General features: G+C 44.3%; 1 protein-coding gene across 1 annotated transcript in view; it reads right to left on the bottom strand.

Annotated features, from left to right (window-relative positions):
* Nucleotides 1-504: 504 nt before the first annotated feature.
* Nucleotides 505-20,582, bottom strand: part of LOC147660951 (pannexin-1-like) — a 219,489-nt gene continuing 199,411 nt past the window's right edge. The window contains exon 6 of the mRNA XM_086951414.1: nt 505-679. Within this exon, the coding sequence (XP_086807540.1) occupies nt 600-679 (80 nt within the window). The 3' untranslated portion in view covers nt 505-599. The remainder of the gene's footprint in view (nt 680-20,582) is intronic.

The raw sequence follows: 20,582 nt of genomic DNA on the forward strand, positions 1-20,582 counted from the left end.
TAAGTACCAGTTGTCTCAGAATGCTGACAATCTGAACTGTACCTAGACATAAAAGGTTACTCTTGAAGCAAAGATGGAACAGATTTGGAAGTTACTGGGCATGCACTGCTGATCAAAGGTTATTTGAACAAGCAGGTCTAAAAACATTTACGACAATGTATATTTTAAAAGGCATGCCCGATAACAGATGGTATGAGATGTCCTAAAACAAAAAATAATTTTTTATGAATCTTGTGTAGCCTTCGGCGAAGGATATTGTGTGAATTAAGACCGTGGGTAGGATTTAAACTTGAAGGCAGACTAGGTTCCTATGACACTAGTGGTCTTAGCCACCCACAGTAAAACTCAAGCTGTTCATTAACCCCTTCGAAGCTAATGACGAGCTGGCCTTGTCATGGCGCTTACCTGCCGTGCGCGGATGACAAGGCCAGCTCGTCATGAATAATGGTTATTTTGGTTATTCAGCGCAGGACGGGAAAACGCCTAGCAGCCATGTGGTTAATATGAACGCTGAACCAAACACTTTCGGCAGGGCAATGACAGTGCATAGGGTCTCATCCTATGGCTTTCATGAAAGTTCAAGTCGAATGAAGGAGAGGTCAACAAGAAGAATCTTCGACCCTCTGGCGAACATTTGTGTCTTCTTTGGAAGTCTGTGCGCCATTGGCTGGGGACACATCTGTAAAGGCAAAAAGGACAAAGTGAATTTATATCCTGAACTAAACACCTTAAACATAACTTGCTATACAGACTCTTGTCTTAGGTGAGGAATTTGACGAGTATGGTATGTTAGACATCAGTTGACGATTTAAGAAACCTGATTATCATTTTAGCTTGAATGTCATCTCATCTTCACATGACTTTAAGGTTTGCTTGCTGCCAGTTTACCAGATTTCCATGCAGCACTATTAGTTTAAGTATTTCTTGATCATCAATTATGGTTTTATTGTATTTTATTGATTGTTCTCAATTTGAGTCAGTTGGCGCTTCTCATGAAAACGTGGTCATGGGGTCATTTTTATTTTAGCACATTGCACTTTACCCTTTCCCGCAGTCCAAACGCATGCTCTATGGTTTGCTGCTATTCTCAGACAATGGACCCACATTTTGGATCATCCCAGAAGCTGGCACCATTCGCCCCTCCATCAGACAACAGGGAGAAGGTGTGCACTTACAAGCATATGTATATATTTTTTTTAAACAATTTTTTATTGAGCAGAGCACAGGTAAGGTACAATACAGGCAATGGGATTTTAAGCAAAGAAAATGAAATACAAAAAACCTAAATAAGCTTCTTCATATTAAGAACTGAGAGGAGGGGAAGCTCTTCAGCTAAATTCAGTCCGTAAGCAGTCAAGTTACAGAATATAAATACATAATCAATTTACAAGCAATGTGCAAAATACGCAAGTTCAAACCTAAAATGCAAATGCAATTACAGTACACTCCAAACAAAGACAAAAAGTGCCAGTGCATTCGAATTTTCAAATAGTGCGAAATACGCCAAAGAAAGTGCATTTAATAGCTTATCAATTGAACCTGTCGAAAACTTAAGACTGCTACTGTATATTTTAACTTAATATCAACATTAATCTGAGATATTTAGCTTATTTAGCTTAACCCCCTCGTAACCTCAAGGGTCTCCAGGTATTTCCAGTTATTTTCAAATCTCCTGACTGCACCCACCCTCATAGCATAAGCTTTTTCAAAACTCCTTGACCTCATCATTTTATTAAGCCATTTCAGATGTGATGGAACTTCCTTGGTTTTCCAATTTTGGAGAATTAGGGAACGAGCAATGACACAAGAAATAAATACAAATGTTTTCTCAGCATTTTTAAGGAACCCTCTGTCCTTACTAATCCCAAATAGGGCCAACTCTGGCATGGGAAGAAGTTTTTTTACCACCCAGAGCCACCTCTAAATCTGCGAAAATGCCTCCCAAAAAGATGTAAGCTGGGGACAAGTGATAACAATATGAAGTCAACCACCCTGGCTCTCAGCTTGGCATCTGAAGCACTTATTTGCAACCTCAGGGAACCTTTTCGCAAGTGCCTCCGGAGTCCAATACGCCAACCGGAGGGTCAAGAAAGCCATTCTCTTGAAATTGGCAGCGCGCAAGGATCTATGGCCCAACACACTTAAAGTTTCCCAGTCTTTATGTGTAAAATTACATTGTGTTAGGGTGTCTATTTTGACTAGATGACAATCTATCATAGCGGCTTGCCCCTCGTAGTGAAGCTTCTTGTACCAGTTTCCTATCCCGCTGATTTTTGACTCGTACAAAAGTATTGCCATCTCGTTCATTGAATCTAGTAAACCGCCTATATCTTTCCTTAGGAAGTGAACAATTTGTAAATATTTGAGAAACATAGATCTGTCAGAATTACATACTCTAGCCAATACTTCTTGCCATGTGATAATGCTATTGTGGATGATAAAATGCCTTAACTCCCTAAATCCCAAATTCTCCCAATTTATTATATGGCTGTTTCTGATTTGCAGGCCTAAGCAAGTACACTCTCGTAAGCTCAAAAACCTAGAGGCAGAGGAGCCAAGGTTTTTCTTAAAAAAGGACTGCACTCTGAATAAGTAATCTTTCAGAGTCTTATATCGTGTCCTTTTTGGGAGCTTTCGCAGTTTATGAAAATACCTGGACTTGAGAGTCAGCCTCCTGTAGCATTTTTTCTAAGAAGAAGCAATCACGAATGCACTTACAAGCATAGCGCTATGCATTTCACACATTTCTGATTTACTTCATGCCTGGATACACCTACAAGTTTGCTGCAACGAGTGGGGTACCCGTACACGCTTCAAGCAGGAGATCTAAGGATTCCAACAAAGGCCATAAGGTACGCATGCGCGCTCAACCTTGTGCAAGAAACAGAGAAGTCTTTTACGCAACAGCTCAGGCTAGAGCTTGGGCCACACCAGTGGTATGGGATGTCACACCAACCCTACAATGCAACGTGATTTTACTACTCCATGAGCAAGAGCCAGTCGATCACTTGTTTAAGGTGCATGCAAGTCGTGGGCAGAGAGGCTGGAAGTCAGTGGCGTAGCAAGGGGGGGGGGCACCATTTAGGAGGCTGCGGCGTTATCTAGAATACAATCCACCTTAGTCCAAGTTTTACGGGGCTGCTTTTTGCGTTGGAAGTGTCTGAAGTTCACACATAGACCTCGAAATGTCTCTGAGTTAAGGCATGATTTTTAAGCAGAATCATTCGGAAAGAGCAAGCTGGGATGATTGACTCTCTCTGTTTCCGACCTATTCTGTCTAAAGATAATGCATTAGCTCAGAGACATTCCGAAGTCTATGTTTGATGCGTGGACACCTTGCATGCAAAAAAAGACAAGCACTTGGCCCATCATGCTACGGCTCCCTGAATAACCAAATGTGGTGTGTCTGCTGGTATATTCCTCGCGAAAATAGGTGCAGAAACGGGTCCAGAAACAAGAAAAGCATGTGGAATTGGACTCGGTAATTCGGAGTCCCTCGTGTTATTCCTAGTTCTGAGCCTGTAATTGGAGAAGAGATAGCAGCTGGAATCGTAATCTCGGCCCAGGTAACGTCATGTTTATTTACCGGCCAATTGGGAATACAGCTATTGTTGTAAATATTTAATTTACCATCTTAATTTCTATGCAGGTAAGTACTTAATCAATAATAACTCAATCGGAAAGAAAGAAAACAGAGTCCGTGGTGTTAGAGTTCTTAGGGGTTTTATTCCTTAAAAAGGAATCGTTCCGGAACTGGATATCAGATTCCTGGCACCACACAGGGTCCAGGAAGGGATAGAGCCATATTTTATTGACAATACATAGCTTATATACTTAATTCATGTCATAGAAAGCAATATAGTAGGCGTAACAGCTGAGAGAAACAAGATAACAGTATTCACGTGTTGCTAGTACGTAATCAGAAGGCGTGAACTAGGCGTGAACTAGAGGTGTGCGCTAGAAACGTCACAGGTAGGTGTCACAAAAGGGGTGGCACAAAGCAAAATGTTGCAATGTCAGCAGAAATCTGAAGCTTGGATGCGCGCGCAGCTGCATGACGTGTGATTGACGTGGAAACTGGAGGGAGCAGGGGACTTGACATTTACACTGGCGGAAAGAGACAGAAGTCTGGCATGTCAGATCAACTCGTACTTCTATCATATCTGATATCTGATGTTTGGGAACCATATTATCTAGAGGGAAAGGTCTCTGGGGCAGAAGCTATTCTATACTGACTGAGAGTGCGTGTATAAGCGCCTAAGTGTCTGCATGAGAAGCGTGGGGGCATGGGCCTTCTCTGGGAGCATGGTAACAGAGGCTATGAATTACTTGCATGGAGACAGTAGGCCAGCCCTCGTGCTCTGCAGCTGGGAGAATGTTTACTTAAACTAGTAGGCAGGAATGTATTTTCGAGGAGCGGAACAGATAATTCGAAGGTTGTAGTCAGTCTTGGCAGGCAGCAGGCTGAGCTAAGCGCCATGGGCCGCACAGGGAGTAGGACAGAGGTCAGGAATACAGAGGCTGCCTGGGCTGATGCTTTTCTGAGTCAGAAAGCAACGAAAAAAGGCTCGATGGCAGAAATTCAGGGCCTACTTTGCCAGAGCTGAAAAACGTGTAAAGTACACTACAAAAAGACGTTGGCATGGCATACTTAGGAACGGACTATTTAGCCCATTCAGAGTGGGTCTGAAAGAGGACATGTTAACGGTGGACGCAAATGTATTTGCGTCTTCATAGCTGGCACAGGAGGGAAGTTACATGCACTTTAAGCTGGTACATGGAGTCGGTGGGGTACACGCTAGGGAACATTACTTGACCATAAAATTTATATTTCCTCATTCCCTCCTTGTTCCCTACGGACCCTTCATGATATATCGATCCTCATGAATCGATCAGTCTGTTCTTGTAACATTATTCGCTCATCTTTCTTTCTTTCACGTTTTGAGAAAAAACTGGAATGTTCAATGCATGATGTGGCACACAGTCCACAAATCGCTGGCCCACACTGTAGGCACAGACAACAACTGAATACTATGACGAGGGCAATGCCTAGGAAGGATAGGATATTCCATCCCCAAGCGGTTAACGTTGTCCAGAACCAACCAGACCAAGTCCAGGTGCCTGGATTCTGATGTATCAGATTTGCAATTTTATGAAGACGTGTAATGGCTTGATATACTGTTGGCGCGTTTTCTGGAATGAAAATACAGCAACTTGACCCGATGACCTTACAAGCTCCGCCTCTGTCTGCCAAGATGACGTCAATAACAAGACGATTCTGAAGGACAACAACCCGCATGGCGGACTGCTCTTCTGTTAAGTTACCTAGGGCGGAGGCAGTTTCATTCACTACTGCTTCAAGTGTTCTAGTTAATCTGCGGATTAGCTTACTATTTTGGACGGGGCCTAAGAAGAAAAAGAATCCTTTATTGAAATCTGTGTACTGCTCCCATGCCGTTTCTGTGTAGTCGACAAGCGAGAGACCTCTTCGGAGTCTATTCTTTACTAGATTTGTATTTCTGTGATAGTCAGGAGGAGCTAGAAAAACAGGTGGCAGAAGGAATGCAATGTAACAGGTACCATCCCAATCTGGAGGTAAGCGTATGTATGCGGTATGACCACAAACAAAGTAGGAATGACGGGTAGCTCTAAAAGAAGACTTGCCTTGATCACTGAATTCGACCACAGTAGTACATTTACTATGACCTAAGTGTACTGAACCTTTCTTACTGACACATAATTCACCAGTGACTGGTAGTACTGACATAGCGGGCAGAACTGGTGCAGCTTCGGACTCAACAGTAAGAATCATAAGGTTAATTGTATAATTACCTAATCCATATACTTCATTTTCTAGATCAGTTCCTATTCTAATGGGGAGTCCCTTCTTGTCAGGATAACAGGATTTAAGCAGAACTAAGTTCAAGTTTCCCCAAACCCAGCTCCCTTTGTAAACAGCTATATCAGGATCTACGGAATTTATTATTCTAAACCAGGCTCCACAGGAGCCATTGTGGGTGAACGGATACGGAAAGAGGGGCAGAGCTCCCTTGTATTTCTGATAGGGAGGGAGTCGGCCACATATCCAGCAGTTTGTAGCATTATTAGTCTGATGGGAGTGATGTAACATACTAATGAATGTGTTGTTGCGCAGCGCGAGTCTGTAAGAAAGTTCATGTGGAGGTAATTTGCTAAAAGAATGTTCAGCAGAAACATTGTAAGCAGATTGTTCACGCTTGAAAATAGGGTAGTAGAGAGAAAGCAGTATACCTGCAATAATGATCAGAATACTTAGAAAAAACATAATTAATAATGTCACTATACAGTGACTGCGGAGCGATTTACAATATGTATGCTTCTTGAATTGTCTCTCTCTCTCTCTATCTCGATCTAGGGGGTACATGTCAGAAACCATTTAACCGATTCACCTAGGGGAGGACTTAAACAATTAAACTGTCTGACTTGCTAGATCGGAGCTTTAACTTATATTCTTCTTGGGGAGTTTTTTCTCGTTCTGAAACTTTAAAGTCACTAGATTCGATACAGTCTTTGGGAGGGGTGGACGATTCTGGATCTGGTTTCAGTTCGTTGTATTTTTTAATATGGCTCGTGTGGATCCACTCCTTTCTTCCCTCCACCTTCACTGCGGTCCTCGTAGTAAGAAGGACGGTCTTCGGCGCTTTCCAGCGGGGCTCCAGCGGACTTTTCCTGTCAAAGTTCCTTATTAGGATTAGGTCGCCAGGACGGACATCATGCGGCTTTACATCAGTGTTGTCAGGGAAAGCTGCGGCAACCTGTGAACGACATGATTGGAGTGCAGACATCAAGGAGGCAAGGTAATCTGTCAACATATTACAATCAACATCAGTAATTTTCTTAGGAATGGGCGTCCCCCACATATTCGGTGGTCTGCCAAAAACCACTTCGTACGGGGATAGTCCTGATCTCGAATGGGCAACCATTCGCATATAGAATAGTGCCACTGGCAGGGCGACTATCCAGTCGACCCCTTTCTCTTGACATATTTTAGCAAGGCGGATCTTTAATGTCTGATTATGCCTCTCTACAAGGCCTGCGGCTTCGGGATGTCGGACACAATGGAATTTCCACTGATATCCTAGCAGAAGTGAAACCTGCTTCATTAATTCGGATGAGAATGGCTGTCCGTTATCTGAGTAGACGACACGAGGCAAGCCGTACCGTGGGAAAAATTCACGAACCAGCTGCCTGGCAGTGGTCGGAGCAGTATAATCTGGGACTGGATATGCTTCGGTCCAACGGGAAAGTGCACAAACAACTACGAGGACATATTTGAATCCTCGACAACGGTCCATCTGGATATAATCCATCTGGAGGACTTCAAAAGGGTGATCAGGAGGATGAAATCCACCTTGCTCTACAGGGACACTTTTACCTGGATTGAACTGACAACAGATCATGCAAGTACGCACTTTCTGTTTTGCTGCTGCTCGTAAGTGTTTATTGTGCCAGAGATTGTGTAAACTGTCTAACATCGCTTTCTCTCCTAGATGTGCTGGACTATGTGCTGTATTTATTATGACTTGAACCATAGAGTCGGGGAGAAACCATGTAGATTTTCCCTTCGTCATCCAACCTTGATCTGTCTGGATCCCTCCTAGTTCAGTCCATTTCTTTATTTCATCTGAGGTAGCATGTGTCTGAATATCTATTACATCTAGTGCGGGATCCCTGACTGTCATACAATGTGTCGGTACTATTGTCTTTGTCACATCAGCTGTCTGAGTGTGAGTCAATGCTGTATGTTTTGCTGTCTGGTCTGCCAGGTCGTTACCCTGGGAAACAGAATCTGTAACTTTAATATGTGCTTTACACTTCATGACAGATATGCCTGAAGGCAGATGTATTGCTTCTAACAGTGCTTGAATGAGGGGACCATGTTGGATCTTGGCACCATGAGAGGTCAAGAAACCTCTTTCTTGCCATAACATTCCGAAGTCGTGTACAACTCCAAACGCATAACGGGAGTCAGTGTATATGTTAACATTTCTGTTCTTGGCTAGTATACAGGCTCGGGTCAGAGCAATAAGCTCTGCCTCTTGAGCGGACAGTGTGTCAATACGATATGTTTCTTTAACTTCAGTTTCAGTGGTCACGGCATACGCGGCCACTAATTCTCCTGTACTTGTTCTCATACATGAACCATCCACATAAAGTGTCAGGTCTGGATTTGTCAATGGAACATCTGTTAAGTCTCGTCGAGGCTTTGTTACTGCATTAATGATCTCTATACAATCATGCGGAGCTAGATCTGTCGTAATGGAAGGTAACAATGTTGCGGGGTTCAGAATACTGCAGCGTCTGATTTCTATGTGTGGTTGGAATAGCGTTAATTCATAACCTGTCAGTCGTGCTATAGTCAGGTGCTGAGTCTGGGTTCTGTTTAAAAGAACCTCTACAGAATGTGGGACTTGTACTGTTAATTGATGTCCTAAAACAATTGAGTTGCTCTGTCTGATTGCTAAAGCGGTCGCTGCTACGGACTTCAAGCACGCAGGGAGTGCCTGGGCTACTGAATCCAATGTACTTGAAAAATAAGCGCAAGGCTTATATGAACCTGCTTGATCTTGGGTGAGGACAGACAACGCTGTACCATCACGTTCTGTAACGAAAAGTGTAAAAGGTTTGCTGTAACATGGTGTCGCTAAAACTGGTGCTTTGCATAAAACTTTCTTTAATTCTTCAAAGGCTTGTGTGTGTTCCTGAGTCCAAGGGAGGACAGTCGAAGTTGCTGCCTCCTGTGTTGTTAACTGAATGAGTGGTTTGGCTAGAAATGCATATTGAGGAATCCATTGTCTGCAGTACGAGGTGAGGCCTATAAAAGCCCGCACTTCCTTTTGTGTCTGGGGTCGTGGCATATTTACAATTAACTGAATGCGATCGGGAGTGAGCTGTCTCCCCACTTTGGACAGCAAGTGACCCAAGTACACAACTTGCTGAACACAGAATTGTAGCTTCGAAGGAGACACCTTGTGTCCCTTGTCGGCCAGAAAATGTAAAACTGTCAGTGATGCTTGTTCACATTCGGGCTCACTTCGTGCGGTGATCAGCAGATCATCGACGTATTGCAGTAAAGCGGTGTTAACTGGCATTTGAATACAATCTAGTTGTCTTTTCAGTGCTTGACTATAGATGCTGGGGCTTTCTGTGAATCCTTGAGGTGCGCGGGAAAATTTGAAACTTCGTCCATTTAAACTGAATCCGAAGAGATATTGGCTCTCTGGATCAATCGGTACACTAAAGAAGGCGTTCTTGAGGTCAATTACAGTAAAGAACGTTGCTTCAGAATCAATAGCCGTCAATAGGGAAGAGATATCGGGAACCACGGGGTACTGTGGAATGATGCATTTATTCAGTTCTCTTAGATCAATCACCAGCCGATATACTGGCGGTGCATTGGGATCAGTACGTTTAAGAATCGGAATGATAGGGGAATTGCAGATATTTGAGTCGGTCTCTACGACCACTCCTTGGGCAATGAGCTCTTCAATGATTTTCAGTAAAGCCACTACAGCATCGGGTGGTAACTTGTATTGTCTGATTCGGGGTAACACAGCACCTGATTTCAGTGTAACACGGTATGGTGTGATATGCATACAACCTACATCAGTTGGGCCTTTTGCCCACAAGTGATCTGGTACATTTTTCAATCTGACATCAAACTGTCGTAGTACATAATGGCCCTTGAAATCCCGCAGAAAGAGTCTAACTCCCTCCGGGGAGCAGCATATTATGGCTCCTAGAGCCTTCAGCGTTTTGATACCTAACAGATTTTCTGGACATGATTTCGTCAGTAACAAGTCTGTAATACGTGATAATGGACCCACAGCCAGGGGAACTGGTTCTGATACTTCATTTACAATAGGCTGTCCTGAAAAACCAAGGGAAACATTCTGCGAGCCTGAGAGGGGTGCCCCTGGGACTTCGTTATGGCTGATTGTTGTGCGGCTTGCCCCTGTATCTATTAAAAACTTTCTGTCTTTTCCCAATACTTGACTGTGTACATAAGGACCCTCTTGATCTACAGGAATCTCAATAAGAGGCAAGCCGAATTCCCTCTCTAGGCTGTTTCATGTGTATCGTGGGTAATCGGGGTAAGCAGATTGGGCATACTGGTACATCTGTTGGGAAACTTGCTGAGTCGCGGCAATGGGCTGTGGCTGTGGTACCGCTACCGTTTGTGCTGTATGAGATGAAGCATGCGTGTGCTGTGTATTCTGTGAAGTCTGTTGTTGGGCCTGGTCTTGTCTTGGTGGATGCGGTCTTTCTTTAGTTTTACCTGTTGCTATATTGTGTTTCAGAACTGGACATTCATGTACGTAATGACCTGGCTGCTTGCAATAGTTGCATGTCCCTTTAACGGGAGCTGTGGCGTGACCTGTCTGGGTCGTACCCTTTCTCTGGCTGTCTGCTGGAACTGATTGGGCCACTAACATTTTCATTTTCGTGTCTTTCATACGTTTCTGTTCATGGTCCTGTTCTTCTCTAATTCTGTTCTGATGATACTGTAACATTTGCAACATCTGTGATGGCGTATTTGCTTGCCACGTACTCTCGACCTTGTATACACGGTTTTTAACTGCTAACAGGGAATTCTCGACTAACTTTGATACAAAAAGATGCGGGTACGACTCGCTACTTGGTTTAAGACCACTGTTAATAATGAAACATTTCTCGAATCTTGAATAGAAGTCACTAGTATCTTCATCTGGTTTCTGTTTACATGCTGAGATTGCATCCCAGTCTTCTTTTCTAGTTGTCAGTAATCTTGGCAGAACCTGTACTATTAAACCTGGTAATGCTTTAGTTTTATCCCCAAGGCCTACCCCTGGGACACGTTTGTTCTCTTCGTCTTCTATTTCTGCCCATACAATCTTTTTGTCTCCTACCTCCCATTCTTTTTCCTTGAGTTTCTCGTAGATGCCCGTGGGCAGCAGTACTTTTAACATTTTCATGATATCTTCATATGTGTAATCCCCCATCAGTAACATGTCTTTAAGCTCTCTGTGAAAACCTGCAGGGTCTTTATCATGGCACGGTACTAGTTTCTTCATTTCTAACAGTTCTAACTTGGTCAGAGGCGTGTGTACATACACACGTTTCAAGGTATGATCCTCACCCATAACTGGATGTACTTCTCGTAAGGGGTTCTGACTTTCAAGACCATGCAGACGCTCCATATGATACATTTTTCTTTCTGGGGGCGGAGCGGGAACATATTCGGAGCTTACGGAAGTGTTATATCTGTGTCGCTGTTCTAGAATTATTTGTATTAACTTGGTACTTAGACCTCTCCATCTATCCGTGAGTAGTGCTTCTAATGTATCGTGTAAGGGACCTGGATCAGAATGTTGGTTTCTGTATAACGTGAGAAGGTGCTGCATCATGTATACACCTGCTAATTTCTGCTCGTCTGGGGAAAGGTTCAGGAATGTCTGTGCTACGGTGTCATCATTGTACATGTCTGGATTGTCAGCCCATAATATCGCTGACCGGGCTAGTTCTTGCTCATCCATAGAATTGAGTACGTGGTACCCCATTCGGTCTCGGAGTCTTTTATCAGTCTCCTGGAACCGATGTTCAGGAGAATTCGGGTTTGTTAAGCCGGAGAGAAAAACCCTCTTGCTTTCTGGACGAATGCCTTTCCTAAGGTAAGTTCCCTTACCTACATATGCTATCGTATCTGTAGTCCTTTCCGATTCTTCGGGTTCTCCTTCCTCCTCGGAGGAGGCCTTTTCTTTCTCTTTTTCGTGTATTTCTATCACTGCCTTTCTTATTTTCTTGTACATACTGGCTATGCAAGTTCCCTTATCATGTTTTCCATCAGATATATTTTGACCCCACTTGTTAAGTGCATTTAATTCATCCTGTTCTGTTTCAGGCCTGTCTCGTTCTCTTATTAGGCAGTTTATAAAAAAACGTAGTATATGTGCTTGAGTGTCAACTTTCTGATGCGCCATGGCATCCTTAATACTTTCAGGGTCTTTCCCAGTCTGAACAAAGTGATATATTCTATCTAGGTGCTCTTTCATTCCTGCAAATAGCAGCAGGTAGTCAGTGGCGGATCGTAACCGTAGTGATGCCATCATCATTCTATCGTCTTTACCGGGTACTGGATCATATCTGCAAACTGCAAGCGGTTCTTTGAGTATGTCGAGACGGGGTGATTTGAACGTGAGAGGACTCTGTATATCCCTAAGGTGTAATCTGTGTGTTAATGGCGGCGTCCGAAGACCCCCCATCGCACTTCCTGAGGCGGAAGCTTGAACATTATCTCTCTGTGGAGTCTGTATCTGTACTTGAATTTGTCTGTGAGCAGGGTCAGGTAGAAGCGGTTTCGGTAGATCAACTTTAGGTACGGGAAGTGGTGGAGGTGGAGGAATAGTCGGTCGAACGGGGAAACCTGGTTGCAGTTGTGGCGGGTTGCCACCTCCGTCACCGTCAGTAGGCGGGACACGGACAGGCAGGTTGGTGTAAGCGGGTGCTACATCCTCTAGATAGGAATTCAGGAATATATCTTTAGTGGTCTTGTGATGTACTTTAGTTGGAACCAATGGTGGCGGCAGATTTTTCGGTATTTCTGATGTGGTCTCAGGCGAACCCTCGGCCACGAGATACATACCGTTTACGAGATTGTTTCGTGCGCGGTCTACTTGCTCTGTTTTTACTCGGATCCCTTCAGTAACTAATTCGTTTTCTTGGGCTTTATCTGATTCTTTGAGTCTGTCTTCTCTACGGAGTGCTCTTTCAGCACGCTTACGTGATTCCTTACGCCAAAATTCTATGGCGTCTTTCTGAGATTGTCTGGCTTTCTTTTTCCATAGTGCTTCCTCTACCTTTATGATGCACTCGGCATCCCATGTTCCGGTAACAGGCCATCTGTGTCTCTCGTCTAGATGTTTAGTATAATCGGCCCATAGATCTAGATACAATATGGCGTCTAGGCCATGCTTGTTGTACATAAAATTTCCTGGAGTGTCCCTAGGGGGGATAGGAATTTCTTCCTCGAGTATCCCTTTCCTAGTTCCTATCTGCTTTAACTTGTTGAAGAACGGCATCTTGTTTACTTAATACTGAATGCTCAATCCTAACTACTTAACACTGAATTCCGCTAATTATACAAGAACACAATAATGCACATAAAAAAACAGTCACACTCATACCACGACATTAATCACATGAAAAGACATTTGAGACATATATGACTACCCCTTATACCAGATGTGCTGCTAAACAGCACAGATACACTGTCAGAGACAATGCAAAAACTTTAATAACTGATGTACTGCTAAACAGTACAGATACACTGTCTAAAAACAGTGCAGACCGGACTTGTGTACCCAAACCCGTCTTGATACGTCCCAGCAATGGTACTCACCGGGAAGCACGGAAACTGAAGGCCTCGGAAAACTCGACTGGACTCGACCGGACTCGACTCGACTCGACACGTGGATACTTCGGAAAACTGGTGGGCCTCTTAACACCTCGGACCTTGCTTCTTTCGGCTAGGCTCTGGTCGGGATCCTCCGCACTCCTCACCGCCTCGTCTGGGCGCTGATTGCAGTCTTCGTCACCTCCGTGGGTCAGAGGGAGATACAGGAAATCCTGCCGGTACGCGTAGTTTCCATCTAACTGATGGCAGGGGACAGAGCTTGCAACGCACCAACCGGCGCGTGGGGTGGGGGAGGGGTCCCTGTTCGGGCGCCAAAATGTTGTAAATATTTAATTTACCATCTTAATTTCTATGCAGGTAAGTACTTAATCAATAATAACTCAATCGGAAAGAAAGAAAACAGAGTCCGTGGTGTTAGAGTTCTTAGGGGTTTTATTCCTTAAAAAGGAATCGTTCCGGAACTGGATATCAGATTCCTGGCACCACACAGGGTCCAGGAAGGGATAGAGCCATATTTTATTGACAATACATAGCTTATATACTTAATTCATGTCATAGAAAGCAATATAGTAGGCGTAACAGCTGAGAGAAACAAGATAACAGTATTCACGTGTTGCTAGTACGTAATCAGAAGGCGTGAACTAGGCGTGAACTAGAGGTGTGCGCTAGAAACGTCACAGGTAGGTGTCACAAAAGGGGTGGCACAAAGCAAAATGTTGCAATGTCAGCAGAAATCTGAAGCTTGGATGCGCGCGCAGCTGCATGACGTGTGATTGACGTGGAAACTGGAGGGAGCAGGGGACTTGACATTTACACTGGCGGAAAGAGACAGAAGTCTGGCATGTCAGATCAACTCGTACTTCTATCATATCTGATATCTGATGTTTGGGAACCATATTATCTAGAGGGAAAGGTCTCTGGGGCAGAAGCTATTCTATACTGACTGAGAGTGCGTGTATAAGCGCCTAAGTGTCTGCATGAGAAGCGTGGGGGCATGGGCCTTCTCTGGGAGCATGGTAACAGAGGCTATGAATTACTTGCATGGAGACAGTAGGCCAGCCCTCGTGCTCTGCAGCTGGGAGAATGTTTACTTAAACTAGTAGGCAGGAATGTATTTTAGAGGAGCGGAACAGATAATTCGAAGGTTGTAGTCAGTCTTGGCAGGCAGCAGGCTGAGCTAAGCGCCATGGGCCGCACAGGGAGTAGGACAGAGGTCAGGAATACAGAGGCTGCCTGGGCTGATGCTTTTCTGAGTCAGAAAGCAACGAAAAAAGGCTCGATGGCAGAAATTCAGGGCCTACTTTGCCAGAGCTGAAAAACGTGTAAAGTACCCTACAAAAAGACGTTGGCATGGCATACTTAGGAACGGACTATTTAGCCCATTCAGAGTGGGTCTGAAAGAGGACATGTTAACGGTGGACGCAAATGTATTTGCGTCTTCATAGCTGGCACAGGAGGGAAGTTACATGCACTTTAAGCTGGTACATGGAGTCGGTGGGGTACACGCTAGGGAACATTACTTGACCATAAAATTTATATTTCCTCACTATAAGTGTGGGTTATATGTCAGTATAACTGTTAGCTTTTAGGACACACATTCTCAAATAATAATAAGCTTTCATGACCTGTACTTAAAGACAGTGACCGTAGTGCATTCACAACAGTGTTCTTAGCTTCTTGGATCATGTTTGCAATACTCCAATATATGGCAGCTGTGACCTCTAGCTTGCTCCTTGCTACTCTTGGTACCTCCCAGCGGCGTAGCTAGGGGGGGTGGACCGCCCTAGGCGGCACCATTTAGGAGGTGGCGGTCTTGCGGCACCGGTGGCACGTTGCTCGGCCTTTATAATTTATTTGGGGACTGTCATGTTCATGCTGGGCACAGGAATGTATATCACACACAGGACGCAGGTTAGTGTAACATTTCTTTATTCTCGCATCGCGCAGCTGCTCGTCCCCACGTCCGTCTACGTCCCTGTCCTGGTCATCTTCTGTCCCCTTCCTGTCCCGTCACCGGATCTGGTGTCCGGTGACCTGGTCACTCTGCCTGAGGACCCACAGGGTCCTACTGCCCTACTGTCAGTCGCCCACACTGTCGGATCCCAACCTCTCCGTCACAACATCTCCCCCCTTGTTGCAAACAAATGTTTGTGACACATTTATCATAGTCCTCATTCACAGTTATACTGATGAAGGTGAATGAATGAGAGAGAGAGAGAGAGAGAGAGAGAGAGAGAGAGAGAGAGAGAGAGAGAGAGAGAGAGAGAGAACTTGTCACTCTACATCTCTTCAATGAGTCTCTGTTATTTACTGAATGTCCTTCGTGATCTAGTGTCTCCATCGCTTCCTTGTCCTCTATCTTTCTCCTTCTATGTGGCTGCAGTTGCCGCTGCCATTTCTTCTTCATCCGCTTTTAGCTCCTTGAAACGCTATCTTTTCCTTGTTGTTTGTTGTCGGTCGGAGACAGCCATTATCATCGATCCTTTCACTTTCGTCACCGCCAGTGAATCTTTGGAGAACCGGTTGTCTGAATATCGATATTCTTTCTTTCTGTCTCACCACCTTTGGTCCTGGCCGTGCAGTGTCTCTTGCCTTGATCTTCCTTGGTGGCGCCTGTCCGCTCTGCTCATTGTATGTCTTTGTCCTTTCCTTTTGTTGCTGTTTCTCCGGCGCCAAAGTCCTGTCACGTTGCTCCTTTTTACCCATTTTATTTCCTTTGTCTTTGTGTCTTTCCTTTTGTTTTCTTTTCTTCTATGTTCTCCTTTTCTCTTTTCTGTTTCTTTGGTGATCTTTGTCCCTCTTTTCTTTGTTATTTTTCGTTTCTGTCTTTTCCTCTATTTGGCCTTATCTCTGGCTTTTCCTTTATTTTTACTTCTTTCTTATTTGTCCTTTTGTTTCTTTTCTTTTCTTATTCAGCCTCTTTTGGGCTTTCCTAGTCTTCTTCTTCTTTATTTCCTTGTTTTCTTATATTTGCATCCTTCCTGCGACTTATTCTTATATTTATGTCTTTCCTTTTGTTTTCTTTCTCTTTGTCCTCTTTTCTCTTTTATCTCTATTTTCCTCTTTTCTTTCTTCCTTTCTCTTTCTCTTTCCTCTTTTCTCTATATTTTCTTCTTATCTCTTTATCTTCTTTTCTTCTTTTCTCTTTATCTTCTTCTTATCTCTTTATCTTCTTTCTTCCTCTTTATTTTCTTCTTTTCATCTTTTTTCTTCTTTTCTCTATATTTTCTTATCTCTTTACCTTCTTTCTTCTTTTCTTCTTCTTTTCTCTTTATTTTCTTCTTATCTCTTTATCTTCTTTCTTCTTTTCGCCTTTTCTCTTTATCAATTTGTCTTTTTCTTTATGTCCTTTCTCTTCCTTTTTCTTATTGAACTGTCTTCTTTCTTTCTCTTGTTGCCCTTTTTCACTTGTGCGCCCTTTTTGCGCTTTATTTATCCTTTATTCTTCACTCACACTTTTATTTTCTTTCTCTTTTCAGACCTTTTCCATTCTTATTTTAGTTTTCTTTCTGTCTTTTCTTCTCTATTCCTTTTTTATTATTCACGTTCTCCTTAATTCACCTTGTCTTATGCTATTCTTATTTGCCCTTTGCCTGGCTTTGAAGTGTCTGCTCAGCTGTTTCCCTCTGCTCTTTTCTTGAATGTCCCATTCATAAATGTTTATCATAAAAGTCTTCTTGTAGCAGCTACACCCCTTGCCACAACTGTCCTTTGCTGGCTGAGTTCAAACTGCGGTAACCTGCAGCTGCCCTGTCACTTCTCTGGCTCTCCTCCCCAGCTAGCAAGCTCCAGATCTTTGTTCTTTCCGTCCTTATTTCGTCTCCTTAGTTTGTCTTTATGTTCTTTTCATTTCCTTCCTTTCCGACGTTATTTGGCCTTAAAATGGCCGCTCCATTCTTTTTGTCCTTCTTTCCTCATCCAAAATGGCCGCCACCGTTTTCGCGCAGTTTCGCGGTCACAATCACATTGCCTGTTCATAAGATGGCCGCCACTTCAAATGTAATTCCTCTTCACAGACATACGAGATCACTTGGCCGTGTTCACGACATCTCCCCCACAGCACAGCCAACCACTAGTGGAGAGTCAGCATCTCTGCACCCCTTTCGCTGGGGCCGGCCCACTGCTGTACTCGGTGCTATTCTCTCAACTCGCCCCATTCAAATATGGCTGCCGAGGCTCTGGATGCTCTCGCGACGGCTCGCGCCAGCCTCTTCAACACACTCCCCCTTTTTTTTTTAGCGCTTACCGCATCCGCGCTCGTCTTCACCGGGATGTGCTCCCACGTCGCTGCTCAATGGGCATTCTTTCTTTTTTGTCTCCTGCACTTCCAGGGTGGGCTCCTGGTGTGTCTCCAGCCATCTGTTTTCTGCACTGTGACCCACGCGTCGTTCGTCACTTTCCCTCGTCGCCAGTTGTCATGTTCATGCTGGGCACAGGAATGTATATCACACACAGGACGCAGGTTAGTGTAACATTTCTTTATTCTCGCATCGCGCAGCTGCTCGTCCCCACGTCCGTCTACGTCCCTGTCCTGGTCATCTTGTGTCCCCTTCCTGTCCCGTCACCGGATCTGGTGTCCGGTGACCTGGTCACTCTGCCTGAGGACCCACAGGGTCCTACTGCCCTACTGTCAGTCGCCCACACTGTCGGATCCCAACCTCTCCGTCACGACAGGGACACTGACTGACACTACTGTCAGTCATTACAGTGGTGTCAGTGTCCCCAAAATAAATTATAAAGGCCGAGCAAGCAAGCCTCTAATGAAATAAATAGCGCGCACTGCACGCCCGGCGTTTTAATAACTTAAAAGGACGGTGCGCATGTCCGCTGTACTCACGGCAGGCCTCTCTGAGCCAGGCTCTTTATTAAATATGGCGCGCCGCGTGCGCAGATGTCTCCGCGAGTGCGTGTGGGGGTGAGGTGGGACCATACCACATTGTCATGCGCAGAAGCGCAATTAAAAGTTCTTGTGAGCTTGCCGCGACGAGTGAGGTGAGGCGAGGCGAGGCATCCCACCAAGAGTGAGTACTACCTGAGAAAGAGAACGTCACCGTGCAGCGCCCCCGGCCCGGCCATAATTATTCATAGCCCCTGCTGCCTGGCTAGCCAGCCTTGCCCTGTCTTTGGCTTCCCGATTGTGCCTGCCTCTGGCTTTCCTGCATCTGTTTTGTTCTGAGCCCTGCTGGCTCACTTTGCAATGTACCCTCCAAGGCACTGGGTGTGGAAGGCAGGCAGGATCATTTATTATTGCGCGCTTTGTAGGGCGGTACAGGCAGCTTTTCAGGAGCCGCACACCACGCTAGCGCCTTGGGAGCTGTGACACACCACGATCTAAAGAGCCATGAAGTGCTTGCGTCCGAGACGTGATGTGACAAGGCCTCGGGAGCCGAGGGACGCTCGCCTGTGGCGTATTAGACATGCCTCATCCTTCTCTGTGCATTCAAATTACCAAGCGCTATCACACATTTTAACTCGGCAGTTTAGGGAACAGGTGCTTTTCAGCAGTGTGATGCGGTTTCGTGTGCCAAAGTAGCGAACTAGCTGTCAGATGGGCCCTGGCCTCTCCGTGTGTCATCAATATCGAGCACACCTGGAATTGGAGGCCCGTGATTGATATGATTAGGAACAAAAGAAGTTGCTAAAACTAAGACCCATTGTCCAAAAAGCCGGGAATAGCTCTAGGCGTCACGCATGACGCAAAGGGACGTCTCTGCAGCGCTGTAGATTTCTTGCACCTGACAGCAGGTCTTTACTTTTCCGCACTCCAAGTGGGAGATTACTGGCAATTCCCTGTCGGAATGCAGTGCATCTAATGGGTCTTTTTTATTGTTCTTTTCATCACGTTTTGCAAACCTTTAATGCACTGTGATGTAGTTTCCCATTAGTGCTGCTTTAAAAAATACCAGAGGGCCATTGGAGCTATGTTATTATGTGGCCACGGCGATTTTCGCATAATATTGGATTTTCTGCATTTGCCACATAATTCATCATCTGCCGCAAATTCTGCAGATTTAAGCAAAAAAAAATGTTTCTACCTCAAGGATCAAAAGTTACAAAGCAAATGGCGACTCGGGTTCCGGTGCACTAGAGGCTTTTCGCAAAGGTAGACTGGTCATCTTGCAGTTGCTTATTGCTGTATTTGGGGTGTTAAGTTGGTGCGAATTAAGGTGACATCTTTTCGCCGGCACTGTTACCAGGTGAAAAAATGACAAAATAATGAAGAAATACTATCCCAAAATGTGACGCATTATGCCACATAATTTGCCTATTATGTTCTTTGAAGCGACTGGCACTGCACCCTAAGAACTTCTCTTCTGAGCAGCGCTGTCACTACCTGACTTCAGCTAAGGCGGGTTTGCTGAAAAGTGCTGGTCCTGTTCAGATAAACGTTATGTTATATACTGAGTTGTATTATTTACAGCACATATCCAATGATGTTTCTATAGGGTTTGCCTTCCAGATATTGGCCTCTTGACACCAGGTTTTATTCTATCTCCTGAACTTGAGATGGTTGCCTGATTGGTGTGGACCAAAGAGTTACACAGTTTCGAGGAACGGTTCCCTAAGTGTGTAATCACAATAGGCAACATATTTCCTATAAATGCCAATCAATAGCAGTATATTAATGTGCATTTGCGCTTGTGATGTGTACATCTGTGTGTATAAGAAAAGAGAAAGGGTATTTAAGTATATATCTATGGGCATATAGGTTAGTGGAACAATCTATAGATCTATGCTATTACAGTGAAAATTAATGTGGCCAAATTAGATATGCTACTGGGGAGAATGTATACTAATACATGTATGCCCTCCCCCCACTCCCAATTTATACCACAGAACAAATGTCAGATGTTATGTTATTGCCATAGAGCAACCCATCCAATGTGGAAAAAAACTCTTCTTCCTCCGAGATTATTTGCTGCTATGTCTTTAGAGTATACTATCTCTGCTGATGCTCACAAGGCCTACTCAGTGTGCCTGCATCTCACTGTACGGATTTAATCCACTTTCTCCTCTTAAATTTTTATTATATATAAATGTATTTCTTTATAACTACTAAATAAGTCATACATAAAGTATGCAAAGGGTAGGGTAACGTGTTATGTACTACCAATTGTGAGTTGGGGAATAGTCCTCATGACACACTTGA

This window comes from Lissotriton vulgaris, unplaced genomic scaffold, assembly GCF_964263255.1.
Source record: "Lissotriton vulgaris unplaced genomic scaffold, aLisVul1.2 SCAFFOLD_1007, whole genome shotgun sequence".
Classification (NCBI taxonomy): Eukaryota; Metazoa; Chordata; class Amphibia; order Caudata; family Salamandridae; genus Lissotriton; species Lissotriton vulgaris.